Here is a 22,777-nt window from a genome sequence, read left to right as displayed (position 1 = left end):
GGATCTCTGACGTTAGCGACGCGAGCACCTACGATTCCGCCTGCTGTCTGGCCAGTCCATTAGAAGAAGAGGAAGACCAGGAAAATCATGCTGAACGTTTGGCTCAACGCTCTCCGAGCAGCGTCAAGAGCCTGGACTTTGATTCAGGTTATTCTGAAGCATCGTGGCAGGATGAAGGTGTGGTGTTGAGGAGAACCAGGAATGTTCGCGTTTCGTCGTCTGCATGCGTTCGCACTAATCGAATCCGGCCCAAATCCACATCGGACGCATGTTTGGAGCGTTGGACGTCATTTGAGGCGAGTGACCCGACAGACTGGACCACGTCTCTGTTAACCAGAGGCCGGAATAGGCAACCGCTGGTACTGGGGGACAACAGTTTTGCAGATCTAATCAAAAACTGGATGGATCTTCCTGAATGTCCTGATTCTGCAGAGCTGAAGCCCAGTCGCAAACCCGCCTTTTTGGTGAACATGCGACGGAAAATCGCAGGCATTTCTAAAGGACTCGAAGAGAGAAGGTCTGCGGAGGCTAAACGCATGTCTTGTCCTGTAGGATTTCAACCTCCAAAACCCTTCTTTCACCAGTCACACACCAGTTTACACCCAATGGGAACAGACTTTTACCAGTTCAGCTCGGTCATGAAGTCTGGGAGCCGACAGCCAATCATATGCAATGATGTCATTGGATACATCTGATGCGTGAAAGATGGACCGGGGGATTATTTCAGAAAGTGTCTTAAGTTGTTCTGCTAATAAATATTGCAATAAATGGTTTTATTTAAAGATTTATTATCCGTTGTTCTTTTTAAAGGAAAAACGATGCAACTGATGCCATCTTTGACCAAACTTGATGTTAACCAAACTCTGAATTCAGTCCTGTTAAAGAATTAAGTGCCTGTTTACACCAGGTCAGTCAATGTATTTTCTCATTGGATGGCTATATCTGATTTGTGTTTGGCTACATAACGTGTCTCCGCTAAACGGATAAAAATCCAATCTTCAAATCCTGTTATATTCACATTTATCTCATGACTAGGACCAGACATAATCTGCACTTTTTTAAAATTTATTTATTTATTTATTTTTTATTTTTATTTTTTTTTTTGCTATTAATGTGCGTTTAAAAAATTAAAAATAAAAATAAAAAATCTGAATAATGGATAGATTTTTTAGAGTATAGTAACTGAAGATGACGCAAAATGAAAAAATACTTAAACTTTATAATGCAAATCAAATTAGAACCATTTGTTTGGTAACTACTAAAAGACTAAATATTACAATACAAATGTATTGCAAATAAATCATATAACCATCCATATTTTTCAATAATACTGAATATAAAACTATATAAATAAAATATATATTTACACACATTTATATAAGCAAATAAATGGACTCAGTGATGGGCTAAAAAAGGCTGTAAATCTGCACGTTTCTGTGTGCACAGATATCGTCTGGGCTTATTTATAACTACAACCAATACATTGTTGTTGTTTTTTTTTCAGAAATGTAAGTTACGTATCTTATTTGGCTTACAACTGATTTCATATGTAGCTACAAGAGGCTTTGCATTTCACAAATACATATGCGGTAGGGCTGCACGATATTTACTTTTTCTAATACAGTTTGACGAGATCGTTTGAATGGCACTATTTGACTACTTTTAGAGAAGTCTTACAGTATTCAGGTACAGAGAGAGAGAAGAGTTTTCTTTAAGTCCAAATCAAAAAATAAAGAGTAAAATAAAAAGTGAAACTATTTCGTTTTCACCGTCTGAAGAAATGTGAAAATTAAAAGTTCTTTTCTTAAAACAAACAGAATTATCTGAGAGTGGGGTGAGTGAAATAATCTTATCTTCGCTTTGAAAAGTAGATATTTGCACTAGAAACAGGACATAAATTCAAGGAGATTTTTAGTTTTGCGTAAATTATATAAATACAGTGAATAAGCAATTCTCCAGCTCCAGGTCAACTATGATTCAGATTCAACATTGCGCTGTGACTTGCGGATGCTCACATTGCGATATCGATGCTGAAATGATATATATTGTGCAGCCCTAATATGCAGCATCAGTTATACAGGTTCAAAATATGCTTTTCTGTCAGTATATTGGCACATTTAAGCAGCATTGGTAAACCACAAATATTACATGCAGGTGGCTAGAATATTGAGACTAAACCTTTTATCAGTGACTTTAAAAGTAGACAAGCTCACTTTCTAAAAGATGACAGCAACGGTCACTTGAATTGAGAGTTTGTTCAATTTGGAAACCAACAGGACCTTAATTTCAGAGCTTTTTTCTTTGCGCTCAAGTATAGAAATTCAGATATTGGCGTTTTCTATATGATGGTATTAATTAGGGGACGTTTGCAAGGTGAATCATTTTGCAGAGAAAAATCATTAGCTATTATTAATTAGCGTACGCATGGGTTTTTGCAAGCACGATTGTTTTCTTTGAATCAGACCCTAATGCGACGATCTTGGAACAAATTAAGAAAGATTTCTGCACAACATTGTGTCAATGAGCTCGTAATCAGCCCATAAGAGTTTATAAACTATTACCAACTTTTTTTTATTGATATATAATATGGCATTAAAAAAGTATACATCACTTTTGGAGGCTCGTTGCTCTTGTAAATCAAATGCAATAGAAACGCCACCAGTGTTCATCAGTTCAATTTATTAAAGAATCAGAAAAAAAAATCAGTAATGAATCAGCTTGACATTTTTTTTCTGAACGCTACCTGACAATATTCATATTTAGCACTTTCATGTATGATATTCTCATCTAATTATTTTCATTTTTGTACATTGTGTGAATTATTATATTGCCAATGAAATCTGCTATAGATCAAGTTAAACTGGAGGCTTGCAACCGGAATAAGAAAAGCCAGCTGTCAGGTCTGCTGTAATGTGATTAAGTCTGAACGCTCACAAAGGTGATTCCATTAATTAAGTCGAGCAGAAGCAGCTCTAGAATTGGGTTCATTCATGATGATAACAGTGAAGCGAGGGGTGGATGGTCGAGATGCATAACAAAAGTATAAAGGCGGGAATTAACAATTAACAATTAACCGCAGGGGACAAACACACAGGAGACATCGTGTGTTTAAAAGAAAGAAAAACACTGAAAAGCTCCTTTAAAACAATGTAAGGATCACTATAGGAGAGTCTTCACACACTTTCAAGATTCAAAATATCTCAATCTTACAGTAAATCGCCTCAGAAAGAGTTAGTAAGATAATATTCTAGTTGATTTAATTGATATTCCTTAAAAAATCATTTACAATATGGTTTCATTTGTTAATATTAGTTAACGATTCATTTGTGAACAGCATTTATTAATCTGAACATTTCTAATACACATTTAAAACTGACTCACATTAACAGAATAATTGTTGCTCACTGTGTGTTCATATTAGTGATGATAATTGAACAAATAAGACCTCGCAGTGGTGTGTGCGCATACTGACATTATTTTGTTGTACTTTTTAATACAAGGTCTCATTAGTTAATGCATTAACATGAGGACAATGAACAGTACATTTGTTACAGTGTTTATTCATCTTTGTTAATGTTAGTTACAGTGGTCCCTCACCATAACGCAGTGCGCCTTTCACGGCCTCGCAGTTTCACCGATTTTTGTTTTTTTTGGTGCAATTTGACATGCTTTTTTTTAATCAGTGCATTGTGTTCTGTGTCCTGATTGGCTGTAGACCATTGTCAATCAATCTCCTCCGTGTTGTGTCTTTTTTTGCTAATGACTAGTGGAAAAATGGAATTTTATTATATATAATAAATATATATTATTATATATTTATTATATATAATAACTATTTTATTATATATAAATAGTTATTATTATATTATAAATAGTTATTTCTTAGCCACATATTTTATAGGTGTAAAACCAAGCAAACCCTAATTATATGTGGCTAATTTTTTTTAGCATAACTTTAAAAAATGAAGTTTTATACTATATATTACTAAAATATAATAACTATAATAAACTAAAATCTAGCATATACTGTAAAATGATGGTTTGTTCTGTAGACAGTCGAAAAAAATAGCTTAAAGGGGCTTTTTACTGTATGTCTGATAATATTTTTTACTGGAGAAAGTCCTATTTTTTTATTTCGGCTAGAATAAAAGCAGTTTTTAAGTTTTTTGATTTTTTTAAAAGCCATTTTAAGGTCAATATTATTAGCTCCTCTAAGCTATATTTTTTCGATAGTCTACAGAACAAACCATCGTTATACAATAACTTGCCTAATTACTCTTATCTGCCTAGTTAACCTAATTAACCTAGTTAAGCCTTTAAATGTCACTTTAAGCCAGGGGTCACCAAACTTGTTCCTGGAGGGCCGGTGTCCTGCAGATTTTAGCTCCAACTCTAATCAAACACACCTGAACAAGCTAATCAAGGTCTTACTAGGTAAACTTGAAACAACCAGACAGGTGTGTTGAGGCAAGTTGGAGCTAAACCCTGGAGGGACACCGGGACAGAGATTGGTGACCCCTGCTTTAAGCTGTGTAGAATGTCTTGAAAAATATCTAGTCCAATATTATTTACTGTCATCATGGCAAAGATAAAATAAATCAGTAATTAGTGATGAGTTATTAAAACTATTATGTTAAGAAATGTGTTGAAAAAATCTTTTGGTTAAACAGAAATTGGGTAAAACATGACATTTTAAGACCTCGCAGACACCATGTTTATAGACATTTGTTTTGGTCACAAAATTTGCTTAATGCACCTTTCATTTTAGCTCAGTTATGTTAATATTAACAACTTTTGTTTTGATAGATTATTAGTAAGAAACAATAAAAGGGTCCCACTTTATATTAAGTGTCCTTAACTACTCTGTACTTGCACCAAAATTAGTCATTCGTTACAATGTACTTATTGTGTAAATACATGTATTTACTGTGTACTTATGCTTGATTAAATACCTGTATGTAATTACATCTGTAAATACACTGTTGACCATCCCTTCCACCTTAACCCACCCTTAAACCTACCCATACCACCAAACCTGTCCATAACCCTACACCTATCCCAACTCAAGAGCACCACAGATGTGTTCTTAAATACATTATGAACACCGAAAGTACATTGTATCGTACACTGAAAAAAATTATTCAAAGATGATTCCTTGGATTTACTCAATTTTTTTTACATTAAGTGGTTGTAAACAATTTATTTGGGTTCAATTTAAACAAACAAATTAAGTTGAACATTATTAAATTTAATTTGTTTGTTTAATATCAACACAAATAAATTGTTTGCAACAGTTTTGCATGCAATACTTTTTTCAGTGTAGTAGTTAAGGACACTTAATATAAAGTGGGACCAAAAAAAGAGAGACAATACGCATATATATATTCTCCCCCCTAAAGAAACACCTCATTAAATTTTTCATGTTTACTATTATTTTTATCATTCATTTCTGCAGTGTATGAACTGTCGGAGTAATCATAGAGAGGAGTGTGTGTGAATGTGATTTGGCCATCTCCTGCTTCACCTGAGCAGGTATCTGATCGGTGGGACGGTCAGACAGTCTTCATCCTCTTCAAATGAGGGAATGATCTCCAACATCTGCTGGTAATCCGAAACTTCATGCTTGGTTGCAAGGCGCACCAAATCACTAATGCTACATAAATGATGAACAGAAAAAGCCAAATCATCAGCATGCTTCTTTACATAAGATAATGTTGCATAAGCATCCCTGCTGTGAATGAATGTACGAGTGTGTTTATTATTGTAAGGGTGTGGTATAGACTGTGAGTCGTAATTAGAGAGGAACAGGAAGCTCACAGTTATGCTCAACTGACTAGCTCAAGCACTACACTAAAAAATATATAGGAAATTCGCAGTTTTCTGTATTTTTGATGAATGTTTTTATTTTTTCACATTTATTTATGCTTTTGAATTGCATTATGGCAGCTTGACCTTTATTCCAGTAACTTTTAACCTTAAAAAGAGACTTTTTGAACATTTGTATTACGTTTAAAGTGATATATTGACTGGGTTGGTGTTGTATATTAAGCTACAAACCCCTTGTAATAAAATAGTAGCACATTTTCTGTTATCTTACAGACGTATTGTTCTGTGTATTATATCTTATACATTATATTATTTCAAAGCACTAAAATGTCAATAAAAGTCACTGTTAAACTGTAGAGCTGAATTTTCAACATCAAAAATCAACAGAGCAGAGATCAACATCCCATAAATCAATTCACAACCGAATTAATAAACACTTGTGAATCACAAAATAGGGAAACTGTTCATTAACAGATTAAGTTTTTTAAGTTTAGTGCATGTTGTGTGCATATCAAAGAAACAGCTGGTGTTTTTCAGATTTGTGAAAATAATAGAAACATTTAGCAGAAAAGCAGTGTTAATAATTTTAACCATCATTTAAATAACCAATACACTCACAGCATTTTTATTATCAGCCTTTACTAGTATTTTTTTGCAGACCAAAGTCAGAGCTGTTAAAAGAAATAAACAAATAAAACATTATTATGACAATTGTCAAGAGTTTAGATGCAAAAACCTCTAAATGTCATTTAATATTTTCTTCTAAAATTAGCCTTTTTCTCCAACTAGTGTGTAGGCTCAGTAATTTTATTATTATTTCATTGCCTTTAAAGTGAAATAACTGAACATTAAACATGTTGGTTTATATATATATATATATATATATATATATATATATATATATATATATATATATATATATATATATATATATATATATATAAACACAGGGGCGTAGCAACCGGGGGGGACGGGGGGGATACCCCCCCCCCACTTTTAGAGACAGTCCATTTAGAAACAGGTGATTAATAATTATATGAACGCATGATCTCATACAGCCGCCCCCCCCCCCCCCCCCCCCCCCACTTTTAAAATGTCCGTTATGCCCCTGTATATATATACATATATAAAAATAACTGAGTGGGAGAAAAAAAATGCGCGGGAGAAAAAAAAAACAGTGATAGGAAAATATATTTGAAGTTTTTGCGTTTTGCTCGCAAAGATGTTTTATCTCACAAAACTGTTCTTCCACAAACACTTCCTGTTCACTTTTATACATGTCAACCCTCCTGTTTTTGCCAGGGTTTTCCTGTATTTTACCATTCTCTATCATCCTATCATTACGTATTTTCCCCTATTTCTCGTGTATTTTTAAAGAACGCTGAAATGAATATAAAAATGTCTGCATTCACTTTCTTTCCATTACAGCTGTGTGTCGATCATCGCCCATGTGCAACCTCAGAATTAGCGAATGCATGTATACGGACGCTCTCCGTATGATAAACTGATCCCAGATCAGCCTCTGTAAACGCCATTTAAAGTGACACCTGTGTTGTCAAACAGCAAATGAGTCTCTCGTTTTGTTTTGTTTGATAACAGAGGTGTCACTGTAAGAATACACAGCTCTATAATGAAAGCATTTCAGTACTTTAGAAACTGTTTGTGCTCATTTAAGAGAAAATTAGTTGTGTTCAAAATAAAACACACAGGACGGATATGTTTACATATTAGTGTATTTGTCTGTTTAAACACACACCCGAATCCCAAAGTGTTCAAAGTGTCAGTTTATCATATGGACTGCGTCTGTATACATTTGCTGATTCAGAGGTTGCATATGAAGGGCGATGATCGACACACAGCTGTAATGGAAAGAAAGGGAATGCAGACATTTTTATAATAATTTCAGCGTGCTTTCAAGATTAAAAATACACGAGAAATAGGGGAAAATACTTAATGATAGGATGATAGAGAATGGTAAAATACAGGAGAATCCCGGCAAAAACGGCAGGGTTGACGTGTATGAAGTGAACAGGAAGTGTTTGTGGAAAAACAATTTTGCGAGAGAACTTAAAATATATATATATATTTATATATCTCACTGTTTTTTTTTTTTCTCCCATTCAGTGTTTTTTTCTTCCACCCCTTTTTATCCCCACCATCACATCCCTTCCGGGTCTCCATAATCTTCTGACTTTAACTGTATGTATGTTTGTGTATATATATATATATAGTGTTATCAAACTCTTTCTTTTGCTTTATTCATCACTTTAGAAATTGAAGTTTAACTTCAGTTAATTGTATTGTGATAAAGTAAACATTAGCTATGTTTCCATCCAAAGATGCAAATTAAATATATGCGCAAAACTAGAATATTGCATAAAAGACGTGCGAATAAAGCAGCGTTTCCATCCAACAAGTCAAAGCGAACAAAATCGTCACTTCCTGATTAACTGGTGCCAAATATCAAAAGTAAAAATGGAATTTACTGCGGTGGGAGAAGCTGCGTCAATCTTTTCTTTGATTAGTACAAGACTTGCGCCTCAGAAGACAACGCTGACACGCAATGAGCGCGAGTTTGAAGGCGTAAGACGCTGAGCACCGATGCTCTTGACAGTTCTGGAGGTAATAAATAATAGAATAACAGTAATACTGATACAGTTACAGTGTTTTAGAATGACCAAAACAACAGTTCAGATGGTTTATAGTGTGCTCAGCCTGCTGGTTTGACCATTCACACACAGTTTTATCATCACATGATTTCTTATAACAAAATCACATGACCTTTTTTAATGCGCACACTGGAATTTGTTTGGTAAAAGTGTTTTCATCGCAGACTATGCGTATCTTTCCTTATCGAATAAAAAGTTTATCCTACTCAGTTATGCACATGTTTTTTTGCACATTTTCTAAATTGATGCACATTTTGGCGTTTTTATGTGTATATCCAAAATGTGCAAAAAAATTGGTGGATGTACTATAAAAGTGTATGTTTTGTAAATACTGTACATTTTGCATAAAGAACATACAGTATGTATATAGTGCAAGATATGCGCACATTAGATACATATGCATTCAGATAAACAGCAGGAAGCAGCTAAACTTGACACGGGGTAATAAACATATTTATTTTTGCCTCTTAATTTGTCCTCCGAGACTAATTTCGTCTGCGACAGGAAGAGCTTGAGAGAAGCTTGATATCCATCAACAGACTGATGTTGGATGCAGAAAGAGGGAGTGAAGGGTTAATGAAGGTGTCAGGTTTCAAATGACAGTTCTGCTGGAAGCCGGAGACCATGCTTTAGGAAAATCCCCATCATCCCAAAAATAAACATTAAGGGAGCAAAAAAAGTCTCCAAATCTCTCAGTCTAGACTAATCTAATGACATGTAGCTCTCAGGCTGATAATATACAGGTAATCACACATTATATTAAATGTTTTTATTTTTGCTGCAGTAAATGCCTTTTCCCCCCCTAAAAACATTCTTTAAAAAAAAGTTGACACTTTATAAGGTTTCATTAATTCATTATAACAGGAATTAATAATGAACAATACTTGTAGAGGATTGATTAATCATATCCTTGTTAATTAACTGCTTCCGTATTTTGTCATTCACAAGCGTTTTCTGTTCATTTGCATTGCATTTATTTGGTAGTGAACTGCATTATGGGATGTTGATCTCTGCTCTGTTCACTTTTAATCTTGAAAATTCAACTGCAGTTTAACAAAGTGACTTCAATTGACGTTTCAGTGTTTTGAAATAATATAATGTATAAGAAATAATATATAGAGAGAAAAATGGGTTCAAAATAAGAGAAAATGTACTGGCAATTTATTACAAGATTGGTGTAGTGTAATATTAAATAATAAATAGTAATATTAAACTATTAAAAGTGATCCACGGTGTATTTTTAAGTCTTGGTGGTGTTTATAAGATGCAAAGCAATGCGTGTAAATCACATTATTTTTTCAGATATCTTTCTTTGATTATATACAGCTACTCAGCTAACATGAAAATGACCGTCATATTTCCTAGTTCCTCCAACAGGCCCACCCTCATGAGACTCTGATTGGTCAGCTAACATAGTGTGCTGTGATTCGCGGATCGGCTCCGTGTCACCATGTCATGGCCCTACAAGCACGCAGGTAAGTGCTGTGTAAACAGAGAAGCTGCCTGAATCAGACAGAAAATAAAGAGCACGCGTCTGAGCACACCTCACGCTCTCTAAAATGCAATCTGACAAGTGTCTTTCACATATATTCGAAATAAGCGTATTTAAGTAATATGAAACATTCACATATCTTTTGCAATATTGTTATTTGAGATGTATAACACAGGGAAAGCATCCACATAGAGAAACACTGTAGCGCTGCTGAAGATGTGAGTGTTTACAGCTGATAAATATGAATTTGTAGCTAAATTGTTAGCGGTGCCAAACAGCATTTCCCATTGTTTACATCCTTGTTTTCATCCTAGCTACAACATACCGTGAACGCTAGAAACTGTGCCTGTAGTTGATTCATTTTAACAAATAAAATACTTACAGTTTGTGGCTCACAATCCACAGCTTTGTCAGCTGGAGGAGTTTTTAGCCTAATCCAGCACTGAACAGAGATATTCTGGAAGTTCTCCTTTGTCAAAGGCTAGCTGTATATTTATTATAATTCTCTGGAACATAATTAAATTAAACTGTGAGCACTTCTCTCTTTGTGTCGTGACCTTTGAAAGCCCAAATACAGAACAGAAAAATTTCTGTGGAAATAGCAGCGCTTGGGCAGCATTTTAGCTTTCTCTGCTATAACATTACAGTGCCTCTGGCCACTCCCCGTTGCTGTGCAGTGTGTGCGCGTGGTAAATGCACGTTACCTGAAGCATTTATGATCTCATTAACCTGGATGTATTTTTTGTAGTCCCCAAACTTTGTTAGCTGTAGGCTTTGCTAACTCTGTACAAGCCAATGTCTCCCTTTGCATTAAACTTTGAGCATCTTACATTCAGAGATGTTGTTTGTGTTCACACAGCTACATTACACATCAACTAAAGTTTGAAATATTCTAGCGGACCACCCCTTTAATAAAAGTCACTTTTTGGAACTTTTCAAGGTTAAAAATTGTTGGAAGAAAGATCAAGGTCTTATAATGCAAATGGCCAATACCTATATTATTAAGAAGCAGCTATTAGTAGTTTATTAAGCCAGTAGTGTAGACTTAAACTAAAGAGTTAGAACCTTTTGTGGAGGAAACCGTGAAAACTACAATTTTTTTTATTTTTTTAACTAATACACTATTAAATTACTACGCTACTTTTATTGCAGAAGTTTTCATGAATGGTAAATGTCTGACTGTAATAAAGAAAAACCATGGAATTATCTTAAAAGCAGCATACACACCTCAGCTTCATGCGATTGGTATGATTGGAGAGATCACTGTACAACACAGCAGGTCCGTAATACAAGCCGCTGATCTTCAGCTTATGCTTCTCCTGAAATGAAATACACACACATGTTCAGTTAATTCAATCCAGAATCACACTATTATATGTATTTTTCCATCTAGAATGTGTGAGTTTTAGGAGATTTGCTGCAACAGTATATGACTGATTGATTTCTATGAACTTGGAACTAAGTCAAAATTATTAGCCGTCCTGTTAAATTTGTATAATAATATTTGTCAAATGATGTTTAAAGGAAGGTGGCGCGGTGGGTAGCACCGTAGCCTTGCAGCAAGAAGGTCGCTGGTTCAAGTCTCAGCTGGGTCAGTTGGCATTTCTGTGTGGAGTTTGCATTTTCTCCCTGTGTTCGCGTGGGTGCTCTATTTTCCCCAACCGTCCAAACACATGCACTATAGGTGAATTGAATAAGCTCAATTAACTGTAATGTATGTGTGAGAATGAGAGTTTATGGATGTTTCCCAGTGATGGGTTGCAGCTGGAAGGCCATCCGCTGCGTAAAACATAAGCTGGATAAGTCGGTGGTTCATTCCACTGTGGCGACCCCAGATTAATGAAGGGACTAAACCGAAAAGAAAATGATTGATTAAATAATAGTAATATTGTAATAAGTTCAGATGAATTCTATACTATATTGTCTGTATTTTTATCAAACAAATGCAGTTTTGTTTAGGCATTCAGTATTTATACTAATATTTATTCCAATATATACTATAATTTATCATATTTTAATCCCCCTCATTCTTGATGGTGTGAGTGTGAATGGTGTCTGATGTCTGTAAGTGTCTGCTGTTGACAGTGTGTGTGCTTTAACCTCGATGTGTTTCAGCAGTTCCTCCAAGGTCATTTCCTCCTGACCCTCACGACAGCCCTGCACCGGGAAATCGTCCCAGAGAGAGTAGCGCTGACCCGCGACCTGCCGACAGACATGACACACCGGCTCTGAAACACACACTTGACAGACAGTCACACTCTCTATAGTCTAACTAACTAGTTTTCCTCTGCATCTACTTCATTAGGTTGACTGAGGGTACATGTGGCTGATACTGATCTTGTTGACTCTGCGGGGTCTGCAGATCAGATTTTACTCCAGGTCAGAGGTCACTTAGGACCGGCAGAAGAAAATGGGTGGAATGAATATATATATATATATATATATATATATATATATATATATATATATATATATATATATATATATATATATATATATATATATGCATGTATGCATTATAATGTTTTAACTGATTTTGGATGCTTATACTTATTCTGATCTAAAAATATAATGAAAAGTATAACACCAGAGGGATATGGATGGATAAATGGATGGATGGAACAAACGACGGATGGAACAAACGATGGATGGAATGAACTATGGATGGAATGAATAACAGATAAAACGAATGAACGATGGATGGATGGATGTATAGATGAAACGAACAATGGACAGAATGAAGGAACGAATGTACAAACGAATGAACGAACGAACGAACATGCGAACAAACAAACGAACAATGGATGGATGGAACGTAAAGGAACGAACGAACGATGGATGGATGGATGGATAGATGGAATGAACAAAGGATGAATTGATGGATGGATAGATGGAACAAATGAACGAACGACGGATGAATGGATGGATGGATGGATGGAACGAATGAACGAACAAACAATGGATGGATTGAAGGAAGGAAGGAACGAAGGATGGATGGAATGAACGAACAAACAAATGAACGAACAAATAAACGATGGATGGAATAAACAAACAATCAATGGATAGATGAAACAAATGAACGAACAAACAAACAAACAAACTAACAAACAAACGAACAATGGATGGATGGATAGAACGAACGAATGAACAAACGATGGATGGATGGATAGATGGATGGATTGATTGATGGATGAAATGAATGAAAGGGTGGACAGACAGATAGATAAAACAATACATAGATAGAATGACAGAATGATGGAATGATAGATAGAACGATAGATAGATCGAACAATAGATGGAATGGAATGGAACAGAACAAACAATAGATAGATAGATGGATGGATGGATGGATGGATATAGCAATAGATAGATAGATGGATGGATGGATGGATGGATAAATAGAACAATAGATAGATAGATAGATGGATGGATGGATGGATGGATGGATGGATGGATGGATGGATGGATGGATGGATGGATGGATGGACGGACGGACGGATGGATAGATAGATAGATAGATAGATAGACAGACAGACAGACAGACCCTAGCTCATAAATGTTCAAAAGTAAATTCAAATTCTTCTTCATCAGTGCAAGTTTGTGCCTGAAGTGTAAAGCATATAAAAGTAAGGAGTGAAAATATGACACCTGCCATAGAAAGAGGAAGTGCAGCGCAGCTCAGTAAAACAAATCCATGTCTTGACTTGATCTCGCTGACAGCACTTTAAACACACTGCATGTACAAGTATGCGTAAACGCTCACCTAAAAATACACAGCTCCTGTGTCATCAAATACAGCACTAAATATAACTCCTAAAGCCAGACCTCAGATTCCTCCAGCAGCAAATCATCTGTGCTTTTACTGTGCACACCTAATATTCTTACTGTATGGCACCATGCTGCATTCCTAATTTAATTAAGTCAAAATGCACTGGGTGTGTATTTTACCCATATCAGAAATATGAAATCAAGTTGCATTCAGGTCTGATTTTAAAATTGCTATTTTCATTTGCAACTTCAAAGGTAATCATTCAGTAGAAGTAGTCGTGTGCAAACATCACAGTCATCATCAGCACATGTACTGGTGAGGGAAAGTCCTGTGAAAGTGAAGTTTGGGTGGAGGAGATTCTGGGTCTTCAGTGAAAGCACTGTAATGTGGTGTGTGTCGCCGCAGCATGACAAATTGATTGGTTTTCAAATGACTGTGGTTGAAAACATATGCTAGCTTTACTATTTACAGGACTGTGCAGGAAACCCGACCCCTATCACTTCTGGACAGCAATGTCTATCCCTGGCTATACATTTCTAAAGACTCGACACATTAATTATATCATTTTATCCATTGTTACAAACATTTTTGTAAAAAACTTGCTTAGACAATTGGTTTGGACCAATTGTTTTTTTTTTAAGAATATTGTAGACGGAATGATTTTTTTATCAATGGATCTGCACTCTTTTTAACTATTTATTTACAAATTCTGAAAAAAATCTATTGTCATTTTATATTATGCAGCACAACTATTTTCGACAGGTTGAGCAGCAAATAATGGTATCAGAAGTGTCATGAGGATGAAAATTCAGCTTTTATCAGAGAAATAAAATACGCTTTAAATAACTATTTAGATGCATAATTTTTTCCCCAAACTGTAATATTTATAGTTTTTTTACTGTAATTTTATCCTATAATAGGAAGCTTTCTTTATTTTTAAATAATTAATCACGTTTTAACAACCCCAAAATTTTGTAAGCAATTAAATGCATGATCACTCTTAAATCAATCCCTCGAACAGATTTGAAATCTTCACCAAGCAGCAATTTTTAACATAGGCTCATTCTGAAAACGTAGCCCTATATACACGTCTGGAGATCGCGAATTCTGTAGCCAGAAGTACGTATGGCTGCATTTCGTCTTTAAAACGAATGCTACGGGTGGTAAGACGTCGCTCCTTTTCTTGCTTACCAGCTCACCGCTTACCTCCGTATAGACAGCTACTGCCACCCCTATGTAAAATCTGGCCACCCCTGTGGCCACCCAATATGATTTTTCTGTTGATATTTTTAATTTAAATGTACTTACGTAAATTCACAATATTTCAATAAATAAATAAATAAATAAATAAATAAAATGCAGCCACTACATTGCTTGATTGGCACCAGCGACACAGTGGCGCAGTAGATAGTGCTGGTTCGAGCCTCGGCTGGGTCAGTTGGCATTTCTGTGTGGAGTTTGCATGTTCTCCCTGCGCTCGCGTGGGTTTCCTCCGGGTGCTCCGGTTTCCCCCACAGTCCAAAGACATGTGGTATAGGTGAATTGGGTGGGTTAAACTTTCCATAGTGAATAAGTGTGAGTGAGAGTGTATGGATGTCTCCCTGGGATGGGTTGCAGCTGGAAGGGCATCTGCTGCGTTAAACATGTGCTGGATAAGTTAGCGGTTCATTCCGCTGTGGCAACCCTGGATTAATAAAGGGACTAAGCTGAAAAGAAAATGAATGAATGATTGGCACCACCGATGCTGCTGATTCAGTGCCCCTCCCCCTTTAAGTATGCACTAATAGATGTTTGACCATTATTCTGGCTGCATCTCAGGGATGAACTGCTGATGTTCAACCACAGCAGATAAACTGACTTTACTAGAACAATTTCATGTTTGTGTTACGTTTTTTTTTTTAAATTAAGGATAAAGTTCTTATATCATAATTTTTTTTATTGTTTGACAACGAGAGACGAAACACGACTTTAGGTTCATGATTGTACACATTATTAAGACTTTTTTTTTAATGAAAAATTGTGTTTTATCTGATTAAAAACAAAAATTTATAAATAAATAAATAAATGCATTTTGGAATCAGAATCTAGTTTATTTAGCACCTTTTTTGCTGGTTGACTTATAAGGGCCATTGATTTGATTTTGTGGATGTATTAAAAAGAAAGATACATGAATAGAAGAAGCTGGATTAATAATATTGTAGCTCAAAAAGGATTGTGTGTAAATTGTATTATTAGGTTCTGTATAGTGAGTCTGTGTATATAGTAATGGCTTTTGTTCAGTTTGTTTATTTGTCTGTGTTTTTAAACTAACTATTGATTTTTATTTGATTTTCACATGTACAGTACTTGCTGAATAATTTCAAGGAATAAATTGCATTGTTTGAACAGTAATTAATTAAATGAATTAAAAACTAATTATTTCATTTACCAGAAACAAAAATATAATCGGTGCTTTTGAAAACACTTCGGTTGGGTTTAGGGAAGGAGGAGGGTGGGTCAGTCAATCAGTCAGTCAGTCGACAGCAGCCTCTAGTGGAATTACACAAGAACAGCAGGCACAAATGGCACCTGTGAGAGAAATGCGAGATCTCAAAATGGTGCATTCGCGAAAGCAAAAACTGCAAAAAAAAAAAAAAAGTACCTCCTGGGATGTATTTGGTGCTCTCCAGAAATGTATATAGGGGTACGTAATCAAAATGAGCCTGGATTGCATTTTTTTTCCAAGATAATATGCTGTTGAGGTGATACAGACTCAAAAAAATCTAACTTATTTAAATTGTGCTGAAACAACACAATTCTTGTTTTTTTAGGGGGGTTTGGCGGTGGGGGGCAACTTAATTGTTTCATGATCAATCCTCTTAAATTTCTTAAAATTAATAACTTAATTCCTTCATGTTGTTTCCAAAACAAATCGATTAAGTTGCTTTAACAAAGGGGATTGAACATAAAATAATTAAGCTGTCCCCGAAAAAAACTCCTAAAAACCTTTTTTGAGCTACTGTAGCTTTATCTCCTAATTAAAAGAAGATGAGAATGGATGAATCTCACTTTTTATACCATCACCACTTGTTTGCTCACTTGGACTTTTAAGGCGTAGATTTATGTAAACTATAGAAACACTCTGGGCAGTGTGGATGAAATCATTTGTACTTTTGCAATGCAGCAACTGTATATCTTTCACAGAGCTTTCACTGTTTCTGTTGCTAAAGTCCACCGAGGACGAAACTATGAAGTCCTGAGCCAAACATGTGAGCTCATTGCTTCTCAAAATGCAAAGACCTGCCAACATTCTCATCTGTTCTTCATAAACCCCATCACAGGCCGCATTGTAAACGCAGCATTTTCTCCACTCTACATGTGTCTCTGCAGAAACAAACGTTTGAGGGAATGCACAACTGTTCAGCAGCATGTAGTGTAAATGCATTAACAATTTCATCTACAACCCCAAATCAGAAAAGGATGGGACAGTATGGAAAGCTCAAAGGTAACTTGCACTCTTTTCCGGGACGCCCATTTCAGCAAGACAATGCAAAACCACATTCTGTATACATTATAAAGTCTTGGCTGCGGAGGAAGGGGTTACAGGTACTTGACTGGCCTGCCTGCAGTCCTGACCTGTCTCCAATAGAGAATGTGTGGAGCATTTTGAAGAGCAAAATTTAAGATCCCGTACTGTTGCCTACCTTAAGACTTGTTTGCAGAAAGAATTGCACAAAATTACAACTGAAACACCTCATCACTTGGTGTCTTATACGGTGGCTGGGAAGTGCAAAACAACATTACAAAGTGTGAAACACTTTTACGAAGCTCGAGACAAATTTACATTTTGGAAAACATTTTTGCCTATCATAAGACACAATTATATAGGACAAACAATTTTACCAAGGACAAAATAAGTTAACATTTTAGAAAATAAATTAACAAGATGAAAAACACTTTTACCAGTCCTCAAACTAATTTACAACGACAGATTCTTTACGGAAAGGGAACCACACAGTACCACACACTGGAAGTGATGCAGAATATACCACACAACAGAAAATATCAGCTCGTGCGTCACTTTGGACTTGTGTTAACTTGTGTCCCACGGACTCATGTCAACCTTTGTCTACAAAGGCACAGGTTAACATGAGTCTACAACTGTAATAATCATGGTTTGACCAACTGTGATAAAACATTGTTTTGTCATTTAGAGGTATTCTGAGAAAATATCAGCGTGAGAGTGTGTAGAAACATGTAAACGTAAGTACATGGAAACAGGTTAACATGAGTCCACAATCAAAGCATGACATATGTTGACTGATAAAGATTTCAAAACTGACCTCAACATGTAGTCCTGGATAGCTCAGTTAGCTAAGTTGATTGATACTCGTGCTGAACCTTTTGACTTGCGTTCGAATCCCGTTAATGACATGTCAATTATAATCATTTCTTTACATTAATTTTGGGTATATGTTGTTTTGCCACACAAATATTGTTTACAATGACACTGACACCAAGTACTAAGAATATTTATTTGGTATGGGCACGTTTTGTTGCTGTGAAAGTGACGAATCTGCCAATCTGCAAACGGGAATAGTTTACATCTGAAAAGGGTCACTAGTTAACACTGACACCAGTTAAACCGTAACACCAGCTTCGTTCAGTTTACTTTTAAGAGTCCTCAATCAGATGTTTACACCGTGTAGACTTGACATCATGTCCACGATTACAGCGCTCGAGTGGCCCTCATTAAAATATTAAGCACACTGATGCAGTATGTCTGGTGTTTCCGTCTGGTCCATGTCCTATAGAAACTCCAAACACCGACCACACGTAAAGCAAAACCTCGTTAAGCTGCTCATGTGTTTGCCACAAAATGGGCGAATGCATGTTCGGTCACCCTAAACTTTATTTACGCCATGTACTCCACAACATTTTCACAGCATCACTTCCGTTGTGGGGTACATTTCCTTACCGTAAATAATCTGTCATCGTCTTTTTTTACGTATTTCATCGTAAATTTGTTTCGGGACTGGTAAAAGTGCGTCTTGTTCATTTTTTTTTTAAATGTAAAGTTGTTTTTCCTATATAATTGTGTCTTATGATAAGTAAAAATCATAAGACACAAGCTTCGTAAAAGTCTTTCACACTTTGTAATGTTGCTTTGCACTTCTCGGCCACCATAGTATTCAGTCCCTAAACGTCTTAAAAGTGTTGTGAAAAGGAATGGCAACATTACAAAGTGCTAAATGCTTTACTGTTCCAACTTTTTTGTAATGTACTGCAAGAACCAAAGTTGTAATACGTGTTTAAACTATAAATAATGTTTGTTGTATTGTCTGTAATGAAATACAAGTCAAAAGTTAAAATTTAGAAATCACTACTTTCTTTTCTTATTTGAGTTTTCCATACGATCCCAACCTTTTCTGATTTTGGGTTGTATGAAAAAAGCAAACATGGGTGACTCCTGTACATGCACAATGCTAGCACTTGTATCTAGTGATAGACAAACTACAGTGAGCTGATAGCAACTGCTCCATGTGGCCTGTGACACAATAGTCGATTCTCAGAGACAGGAAACCTGACGCAAAAGGGTGCAGCATGATAAGTCGGCCCTTCCTGTGGAGTAAAAATGGAATCAGCTCACGTCCACCATAAGCTTCGGGTAGAAAGAATCATCGCCAAAAGTATAACAATGGACTTATTCTCATGACTTATACAGCTGCAACTGTTTTTAGAGTTTTTCAGTCCCTAGACACTCAGGAGGTTTTCAATGCAGTTAGTACATAAAACGGGCTATTGTTGAGGAACTAAGCTTTCTTTAACACATAAAAATAAAGCTAAATCAGTAAACGCAATAGAAGATCTTTTGGTAGCTTTCAGAAACAAATGCAGTGATGTGAAAAGTTTGGCTGATTTTGATAAGTGATGAATCTTTAACTTGTTTAACATTCATAAAAAAATAAAATAAATAAAACATATATATATATATATATATATATATATATATATATATATATATATATATATATATATATATATATATATATATATAAATATTGCAGTAAATGCCTTAAAGAAAATGGTGACACTTTATTTTAATGCACAACTGATGCTATTAACTAACCATTTACAAACATTAACTAAGACTTTTAGCTCAATAAATTACTAATTAGCTGCTTATTAGGGTTAGGGTTAGGTTAGGTTAGGTTAGGTTAGGTTAGGTTAGGTTAGGTTAGGTTAGGTTAGGTTGGGTTAGGTTAGGTTTAGGTTTAGGCTTAGGTTATGGTTAAAGTTAGGCTATGGTTAAGTTAGGCTTAGGATTAAATTAGGCTATGGTTATGGTTAGAGGTAGGTTAGGGTTAGGTTAGGTTATGGTTAGGGTGAGGGTTAAGGTTAAGTTATGGTTATGATTATGGTGAAGTTAGGGTAGGGTTATGGTTAGAGTTATGGTTAGGATTATGTAATGGTTAGAGTTAGGTTATGGTTAGGATTAGGTAAGGCTATGGTAGGTTAGGGTTAGGTTATGGTTAGGATTAGGTTATGGTTAAGTTATGGTTGTGATTATGATTATGGTTAGGGTTAGAGTTAAGTTATGGTTAGGTTATGGTTAGAGTTAGGTTATGGCGAGGGTTAGGTTAAATTATGGTTAGGGTTATATTAGGGATGTAAAGTGCTGTCATGAACAGTTAATTTTTTAATAATATGCAGGTAATAAGATAACAGTAAATGGTGTAAAATGGTTACTAAAGTGTTACCAAAAAAAAAAAAAAACATTTTTGGATCCACAAAGAACCTTTTACAGTACACTAAAATGAACATTTTGGCAGGTCAAAATAACTGATCATTAGAAGCCGATTATAGGGCGATAAGTTGAAATCTTTATATGATTTTTTCTGAACCTGATTTCAAAACTAATACATAAGCAAATACTGTGATAAATAGATTTTATTTAATACCTTATCTACAGAAACCAATTCAGTTACAAGTACAAATCTACATCTTTCTATTGCACAAATCTTTTTTTTTTTTTTTCATACAAATTCTTAGAAGTGGTTCAACTAAAAATATTATGTTCTTATATTAAAACATTAATAGATAATACCGATGTGTCACAGATATATCTTGCATAACTACTTGTCTAACAATAATCAAAACAAAGCTTTTTTTGCTGTAAATAATCTTTGGTACAGAGGAAAAGTTCCCAATACCTTGCGTCTTATCTTTCAGTGAACAGAACTTTAAAAAAAATTCCTCAGAGTGAAAAAAGTATAAATGATTTAAAGAATGTTTTTCAGCTATATATAATCTTTGGTACACTGAAAAAGTTCCACACTCAAAATAAATGTGTTTTTATCACTATACTGTACTGAACAAATATGTAGTTCCTTAAAGAACTTTTCAGTAACAAGTTTTAAAACTAACCTTCATCATAATAGTCTAGTGGCGCAAAGATAAAGCGGCTGTTCATTTTTATGAGCAAAGATAAGTCTAGTCATCTTTCAGAGCGTGCTAATGGAAATACTGTGGGATGTTTAGTGGAAATTACAATTTGTCTTGTGATTCATTTTTAAAATTCCAAACTTGAACATGTCGAATCACTCACAATTGTCCAGTATGTCAAAAAAGGCGTAACAGGGGAAACACAAGGCCCCCGAACAAACAGATGAACAATCCATTTCCTCTGGTGCAGTTTAACTGTATTGCTACAGTATAAAAACCATCAGCTGATTTGCCCATGCAATGTCTTTAACGTCATACCGAGGGGATTCGAGCGATGAAATGAGTCCTCTGACGCAACTGGTGTCTCCTAAAGTCAATATGTGGCCCGAGGGGGAAAATATGCCAGCCAGCTGATCCACCAAGCATAGAAAAAAACATTACTGGGTACTAGATTGGGATTTTGCTGGGATCATTTATTTTTTTTCTTAAGCTAAAGATTTTTAAAAATTATGAATGGTCTATGTTTTTGCCTGTAAATAATGATGATGATGATAATAATTAATATACATAATAATAATAATAATAATAATAATAATGATAAATGGAGAAAATCAATGCATGAAAAATTTCAGGAGCATTTTATGAACGAAAAAATTCAATACAGTTTAAAAATGTATGTTTTTGCCTATAAATATTAAAATTAATAACAATAATATAAATAATAATAATAATAAATTATAATAATAAAAATAATAATATTTAAAAAAGAATAATTAAATAGGTAACTAATAATAATAAAAATAATAATAATAGATAAAAATAATTAAATAGTTAACTAATAATAATAATAATAATAATAATAATAATAATAATAATAATAATAATAATAATAAATTATAATAATAAAAATAATATTTAAAAAAAATAAATAATTAAATAGGTAACTAATAATAATAAAAATAAAAAATAATTAAATAGGTAACTAATAATAATAATAATAATAATATTAATAATAATAATAATAATAATAATAATATTATTATTAATAATAATAAGTGGAGAAAATCTATGCATGAAAAATTTCAGGAGCATTTTAAAAATGTAAAAATTCAGTACATTCAAAATTTAGTCATAGGGCTCTGGGCTCTATTTTAATGATCTAGGCACAGAGTCTAAAGCGCAGGGCGCAAAAGCATTAAGGGCGAGTCTGAATCTACTTTTGCTTTTTTTAAGGATGGAAAAATACGCTCTTCGTCTTGGCACATGGTCTAACAAGGCTGTACTTATTGTCTTAATGAGTTATGGGTGTGTTTTGAGAATAACGTGCATTAAACGAATCAGAGTATCTTTCCCATTCCCTTTAAGAGTTGGTTGCTATTTACATGGTGGACTTTGTAAGTGGAAAAACTGAGCGCTTCACTAGTTAGAAAACAATAAAACAGTGCATCTGCAGCACGAGGATAAAGAATGAGCCTCCTTCTTTCGGCCTCTTTACTTTCCTGGAGTAAGGAAACGTTGAACGCATTCCACTGAAGACATCCATCGGCCCATCCATTTAATTGTGTTTCAAAAAGATTTGCTTCAAAACTATTTAAT

At 34.8% G+C, this 22,777-nt stretch overlaps 1 protein-coding gene and 1 pseudogene across 1 annotated transcript in view; one reads left to right on the top strand and one right to left on the bottom strand.

Annotated features, from left to right (window-relative positions):
- The window catches only part of inka1b (inka box actin regulator 1b), a 6,137-nt gene extending 5,355 nt beyond the window's left edge, over window positions 1–782 (top strand). The window contains exon 3 of the mRNA XM_056459184.1: window positions 1–782. This exon is cut by the window's left edge and continues 169 nt beyond it. Within this exon, the coding sequence (XP_056315159.1) occupies window positions 1–695 (695 nt within the window). The 3' untranslated portion in view covers window positions 696–782.
- A 1,948-nt stretch (window positions 783–2,730) lies between these two features.
- LOC130231132 (ubiquitin-like modifier-activating enzyme 1) overlaps window positions 2,731–22,777 on the bottom strand; it is a 101,305-nt pseudogene continuing 81,258 nt past the window's right edge.

Source organism: Danio aesculapii, chromosome 6, assembly GCF_903798145.1.
Source record: "Danio aesculapii chromosome 6, fDanAes4.1, whole genome shotgun sequence".
Lineage (NCBI taxonomy): Eukaryota > Metazoa > Chordata > Actinopteri > Cypriniformes > Danionidae > Danio > Danio aesculapii.
Note: the sequence above shows the minus strand (reverse complement) of the source record. Positions and strands in the feature narration are given on the sequence as shown.